We start from the raw sequence: 7,796 nt of genomic DNA on the forward strand, positions 1-7,796 counted from the left end.
TGTTTATTTAAATTTTTTTTCTAATAAATCATATTTAGAATTTTAAATGAAATAGATTGACATGCTAAGAGATAAAAGAGGAGAGAGAAGAGGCTTGGAATAGATGAGGAGAGAGGAGAGAGAAAAGACTAATAATTCATACTGGCTAATAGACTTGTGTGAAAATATATATTTTTTTTTTTGTCATCTCATCTTAATAAATCCCTTACATAACACTGTTGGAGAAAATCTTTTCTTTCTTAAAAACTATCTATCAATCTATTGTGGTAAAGATTTTTTTAAATTGATAGAATTAATGAATATTCCATCAGAAATACTTGTAAAATATTTTATTTCATATGACTAGGATAAAATTTTTCTATATATATAAAAATCTTATAAATAATATTTAACTTTTATATACAAAATTGTTTGCCAGAAATATTTATCAAATGATGCATATCAATATATTATTAAAAAACATTTATCAAATAATATATATCAATATATTATTAGCTAAGATACTCATATAATCTAATAATAATTGTTATAAATATCAAATAATTTAGCAAGATTTTTTTTTTTTTTTTTTTTGGGATAATAATCAACCAATTGGTCTATCAAAATATCAACCTCGAAAGCATGGGTAGGAAGGGTTTACTATTTGACCAACCGCATTCGTTACCTAAAAAATTGGCGATCCTTGGATGTCTAACATATATCAAGGTTACCAAGGAGCGGGATCCCATGTAGGTAAGGCGTAGCCATCGCCAACAACAACGTAGGTTCTCCAAACTTGAAACTTCCAAACCCACCAAGCCATGGCCCATCCCTTTCCCAAATCATCCATGCCGTGGTTAGTCATTCCAATCCAAACCAAAACAAAAAACATGCGTTCCATATGTATATATATATATATATACATATTCATATATATTGTATAGTTGTTTTTTGTGGACAAAGTGTTTATTATTTGTTAAGTGCCTAAGGCATATCCTATTTGATAAATAAAGAATATTATTCATTATGCACTCATCAAATAATCAACATTTTTCTTTACCATAACAATTGTATATAAATATATACTCCTTAATAGGACAAGAAAAACCTAACCACCAATATGTTTGAAACCTAGAAAGACTGCCAGGTAAAATGTCTATTCTTTTTATTTACTCCTTCAACCAAACTTCCTAATTCCTATATATTAAAGGTCTAAGTCTTTAGAAAAATAAAATCCTTGTCCCGCTTTTTGGAGGTTAGGTATAGGTTTCCATATGTAAATTATGCAGTCTTATAAACATCATCCTGAGATGAGTCTTATTTTTACATATGCTTGAATTTGGATTTTGGTAAAGCTTATATAACATAAAAATTTTAATTACAGCTTTCGTACATAAAAGGGCCTAATGAACAACTTGACCTTCTGTGTGACATAATTTTTTACACACGTGCTCTGTCTAAAGAGACTATCAATGTTCTTCCTAACTTGTTACTCTACAAAGTACTAAACAACAGTTTCATAAAAATAAATAAATAAATAAATAAATAAAGGTACTATATAACAGTTTTGCAGGAAAACAATCATTCATTGTAATCAGCAAATTTTCTAGCAAAAAGGTTCTTCACCACGTGTCCTCCACGGAATGTACACGTCCACAATGATATTTTGTCAGTAGCTTTCATTTCTGGTTTTCTTGTCCACATGTATTACACATTTTTTTTTTTTTTAGAATATTACACTAAAAATCAAATAAAACTAAAACCACATATTAAAAAATTTTTATTAGACGCATGACTTGGCACCACTTATATAGAAACACATCATCTGATATTTCGCCGACAAAATCGATTAAGATACGCAAAAGAAAGAGACCTAAACAAATAAATAAATAAATAAATAAACAAAAAATAAAATGAAATAAAAAATTGGACATTTTTTATTAGCCATGGAATTAGGACGGTGGAACACTTAAGTAAGACCTTGATAGACAATTTGCAAGAAGGTAAGGAAAAGTGGTATAAGTTTTATGTGTGAGTTAATATTCCTTCTCTTAAAATGGATGAAGCATACAAGCTTTTCTTTTTCTTTTAAAGATCAACCTTATGTTGCTTTCATAGCCATAAGACCCCACGAAGCTTCTTGCGAACTTCGACATGGCTAATGTTGCAATTCTTATCCATAATTAAAATTTTTTACCTCTGCCATAAATTGTACGTCACCGTAGACCGTACCCAATATGTACATCCACCAATTTCTTTACCAACTCTCTCTCTCTCTCTCTCTCTCTCTCTCTCTCTCTCTCTGTGTCTATATATATACATATATAGATATGCATATAATCACACTATAAAGTCTAGAGCTCTCAAATTTGGTCATCAAATTTGCAACCATATTAAATACCATTTTCTTTTCATCATATAGTCTTTCAAGCAACTATGTATCCCCTAAACACCAAAGACTTGCACAGGATTTTCGAAAAGCTTGACAAAAATGGAGATGGGTTTGTAAGCCTCGAGGAGCTTAACTGGCTACTCGAAAAGATAGGTGTCCAATATAGCATAGCCGAGTTGGAGTCCTCTGTGGGAAAACCATGCCTCGACTTGAATGAATTCCTCCTCTTCTGCAAGTCTATTTCTGAGAACAACAACTGCAAGAGCAAAGGAGGTCATGGCCTAGACGAAGATGGATTAAAAGATGGTGATCATGACACCAATGAGGAAGACGATGACTTGATGAAGGCATTCAATGTTTTCGACATCAACGGCGACGGTTTCATCTCTTGTGAGGAGTTGAAGGACGTGTTGATGAGATTAGGATTTTTGGATGAGACTTGCTCTTCCGGGATTGATTGTAAGATTATGATTCACGTGTTTGACACCAATTTGGATGGTCAACTTGATTTTGAGGAATTCAAGAACATGATGCTTCATACCGTTTCTTAATTATAAATTTCTCTCATGAAAAGTTTCTTGGGTTGAATTTTCATGCTCCAGTTTGCGTATCGGTATGAATCATCATGTGGGTCCTCGTCGACTTTGGAGTACAGTTTTATAATACCTTTGTATTTGTAATGATGTTATCATTGTCGTTGAGAATCCATGTATATACAATTTGAGTAATGCCCTTTTGGTGAGCAGAAAAGGCATATTGCGTTTGTATGTGGTAATTAATCAAAATTTGTTATTGGCTTTATATATATATATATATATATATCAACAAATATAATAGCACACAAGTCTCAATTAGCCTGCGCCATGCCCAATTGACATTAATAATTAATTAAGAGCTAGAAGGTTGTATAAAAGAAATATATTCCACAAATACAATATTGTCTTTTGAATAAATACATCCAACATATGAATCCAGAATGAAAAAGAGTTGTTAAATATCTTGATTTAGGCACTTTAGTTAATTAATGCGGCCCAATATTAAATTGAGGTTTTTTTTTTTTTTTTTTTTACCTTTTATATTTTTTGTTCAATCAATCTTTGATACATGATTTGCTGTCTTTTAATCTTACATGCCTGGTGAGAGAATGTTATTAGCTATCATAATTCTGCAAGCATGGCAGGGAAGAAAGAAATTCAAATTGTTAATTTGAAGGAATAGAATAATTTATATATATATATATACACAATATATGTTTTCCTTTTGATCTAAATTAATTAGGTTGTTTAATTAAGGATATTCCGAAACGCATAATTAGGTTTGGGGTCAACTTTGTACGGAATTTAGCAAAATGAAGAGAATATTCTAGCAACTTGTAGTAGGATCCAGGTTTTTCGTCAGGTAGCAGAGAGAAAAACCAATATTTCATTGTCAATACTATGGGCCATGGTTTTTGATCATCAAAACCTATAGATAAAGATGCTTCATCATAGTTTGTAGTTACTTTGGAAGTTTATTCAATACTGAAACTGAGGCTGTGTAACCACAGAAAATTTTAAACCCACGCCAATAATTGAAGAATTTTCTAGAGCATGAATATATATATATATATATATATAATCTGAAATAATTAAATAGGCGAATCCTATGCACCAAAAGTTACAATATTGAAAACGTGTAAATAGTACTAATTACCATATTTAATTGAGATTCTTATTGCTCCTTGTATATATCAAGTTTGGATGTGAACACAAGAATCATTGGGAAGCCAACGAGAAAAAAAAGAAAAGGAAAAAAAAAGCCACTTAGAAAAATAAGAAAATTAACATGAGAAATTGATGATCAATCTGAACTTCTGAAATAATTAATATTAAAGAGGACCAATTCTCTAATCAAAACTTATGACCATTATCAACATAAGAATTTATTACTTCACCAAATTTAAGATTTTTTTTATTGAATTTTATATGAGATTACATATTAAATCTTCGAATTTCAATTATTTCTCATTGGATCCACAATTTACAATTTATTTAGCATTAATTCAATTTTAAAGTAGACTCCCAAATTGACTAACAACAGAAAGTTAATTTAAAAATTAGCAAAATTGAGTAAATTTCTCATTAATTAATTAATCAATCAATTTTTTCTTATCGTATTTGTAAATTGAAAAAACTAATCATATTTTTCGCTAATCAATTTAGAAATAGATTCGCAATTGAATTAATATAAAATAAATTATAAATATTGAAAACTTGTTATGAAATATTTTAAACATGAATGCCCAACGTGCAATCTGACCAAGTACAAATTATAAAAACGTAATTAACCCTTTACATAGTCTCTTTAGTATTATGTCAAGCAAATATGATACCTTATGGTATTCTTCTTTTCATATTTTGACATATATTGGGATGCATTTTTAACAATGTTATAAAAGGGATCATTTTTATACTTGTAAATTGTACATATATGTATCTTTAAAATCAAATGTATATTAGAATGATCCGATGGTTTTAACATTAATTTTTTTTTATTAACTTTTAAATCAATTTTAAAAGTTGAAATTCAAAATCAGTTAATAATCTAATAAATTTAGAGACATATTAAAATTTTATTTCTAAAAAAATAAATTCTATATGGAACCAATAAATCATTAATATATTTTAAGCCTGTTATAATGGAAATTCTATTGATTTTGGAGACCATTTTTAAAATTATTCCTTATATCCAGTACTTCTCTTATTGAGTTATTTGTGATTATAGATAATAGATCTATATATAAATCATTTAGATGGAGTTAAAGTAATCCTAATGATAAAATATAGAAAGAAAAAAAAAGGGGGATTGGAGTAAACTCGTTGCATTTCATAAGCCATTTGTCCGTGAATTGTTTTGAAAGCATTAATATTAGAAGTGAGGTATTTCGAACTAATTGATTTTTACTACAAGAAATAATGGTTTTGTCCGAACAAATACTTAATATGGTAAAGATTGATAGATGATTTTCTCGTTGAGGAATGAATTAACTTTTATTTATTTATTTATTTTTTTGATAAGTGAGGAATGGGTTCGACTTTACCAAACAAATAAAGTTGCATTGACTGAGAAAGAGAAAGGGGCCACAGTCCTCTACAAAGTCCCTCTATTCAAATTTTGCAAGTGTTAAAAAATTTAGTCAACTAGATTTTAAATAGCTAAATCAGCCAAATAAAAAATGGAAACAAAAATATTAAATTGGAAAAAAAATTATTTTTAGGCGTTAAATATTGAAAAAAAGTTAAAAGATTAAATTAAGGAAAAATTTAAATAGAGAAATTTTTACTCGGAGAAATAGGGAAAAAAAAATTCCAAACTTCTAACTTGAAAGAATTTTTAATGAAAGAAAATTTGAGAGGAAAAATGGGAAAAAATAAAAATAAAAAATATTGTTAAGTCCTGGTCAGCTAACTTGTTCCACTTGTTAAAATTTGATTAGGGAAACTTTGCAGAGACTTGTACGGTAATAGACCAAGGACTTGTACGGTTGAACTATGAGCTATGTGTATTTTCTGAGCAACTTCCCCCTTGACTCAGACATGTCATCCAAAACAACCCCTAAAATCTTCCATATGTCAAGGTCAGCAACGATATGATCATCGCATATACTCCAATACATAGGATCAACTTGAATTATTTAAAAAAAATTAAAAAAAAAACTTTATTATTTAAAAGTCTATGTTTGTCTTTAGAAAAGGGAATTTGGTTTACTCAGGAAAATTAAAAGTAAACTTATTGGAATTTATATACCCACTGAATAATTATCAATATTGTAATTTCCTAGAAGTTTAATCTATAAAAAATTAAAAAGGTGTATTGTTTAGAAGTTTAACTTTAAAAGAAAAGGTATATGGTTAGTAATTATTTTTAAATATTTTAATTGCTATGTTTGAAAAATATCAAGACTGAATATTAGTATTGCAATTTCTCTGAAAGTTTACATGAGAAACTTTAATTTGTTACAGGTTTGATTTTTTTTTTTTTTTTTTATTTGTAGATAGCTTTCTCTCTACATTCATGTACCTTTGAAAAGTAGAGAAAAAGCTAGAAGAATTCACATAGTACACGGTTTGATTCCTTTATCATGATTCATTTAATGATATGACTTTGAAATTTCTCTTATTACAACTTTTCTTAATTTTTTTAAGGCTTTTATATGACAGAACAAGACCTACTAAATGTCGTTTTAAAGATATGAATGATTTTAATTGGCTTTATTTATACATTGATTTGGTAAATGAAGTGTCGGTATGTTAATGTTTTTGGTGATAAATGAAGGATTAATTACAATTAAATATTTTTTAATTATAAAAATTTACATTTTGAATCTTTAAATTTAAAATATTAATTTAAATTTTCAATTTTCAATATATTACATTTTGATTCAATTGGATTTTTATCTGACTGTTATTTACAAATCCGTCTCACTTCACCAATATTTAAAAAAAAATTAATTTAAACTTTCCAATTTGAATTTGTTGCAATCTATAGTACTTCGCTTCAAAATATGCATTTTATACCTTCTAATTTAAGTTCATTACACCAAAATCCGAATTTAAGGGTTTAAATTATAATATTAAATTTGATGGTTCAAAATAAAATTATACCACGGGCCCATTTGGTGTGATAAAAATAATTTAATTAAAAAAAAAAAAAGAAAGAAAATCCTAAGTCGCAAATGATTTACTCTATTTTCTTTTTAAATTGCCGACATAATCTTTGGCCGGTCTACCAAAAAAAAGACATAATCTTTGGCCGACATAACATTTACAATTAATTATGATCACCATTTTAAATTAGAAAGATCTAAATCAAAAACTGTGCATTAAAATTACTTTAAAGTGTCAATTAATATGTAATGGCAACCAGCAAGTTGTTAATATCTTTAAAAAAAAAAAAAAAGAAAAAAAAAAAGCAAGTTGTTAAATACCAAAATTTTGGAGTTGTATTGTAATAGTTTTATGTCATTATTTTTGGAATAATTTTGTGAAATTGGCCACCTAAAATATAATTTATAAAATAATCCCTCTCCTACAGGTCTTTATTTTTATTTTTTTTGTCTAAATCTCTCCCCTAAGGTCAGATAAATATATAGTCTTTCTTTTTTTTTTTTTTTGGTAGCTAAAATAATTGTTGTTGTTGTTGTTGTTGACCAAAATATTTGTATATAATTGTTGTCACACTCAATAACCTTCCCTATATATCTTTCAATTTTATCAATTTACTGATTTTATTATTAATATTCAAGTTATTGGTTGACCATGATTCACTAGCGTCTAAACATCCTCTTAGTTTTGTTTTATACACTTTCGAGAGATCCATATAAATTATAGGCTTTGAGAATAATAGAGATCAAACGATGATTAGTAAAAAAAAATATTCTTTTAAA

General features: G+C 27.7%; 1 protein-coding gene across 1 annotated transcript; it reads left to right on the forward strand.

Moving 5' to 3' along the window:
• Positions 1-2,270: 2,270 nt before the first annotated feature.
• Positions 2,271-3,176, forward strand: LOC107421107 (probable calcium-binding protein CML44). The gene has a single exon (XM_016030268.4). It carries the CDS (start codon positions 2,416-2,418, stop codon positions 2,920-2,922), a length of 507 nt encoding a protein of 168 aa, XP_015885754.1. The 5' UTR covers positions 2,271-2,415; the 3' UTR covers positions 2,923-3,176.
• Positions 3,177-7,796: the final 4,620 nt, after the last annotated feature.

Source organism: Ziziphus jujuba, chromosome 5 (assembly GCF_031755915.1).
Source record: "Ziziphus jujuba cultivar Dongzao chromosome 5, ASM3175591v1".
In the NCBI taxonomy this organism is placed as follows: domain Eukaryota; kingdom Viridiplantae; phylum Streptophyta; class Magnoliopsida; order Rosales; family Rhamnaceae; genus Ziziphus; species Ziziphus jujuba.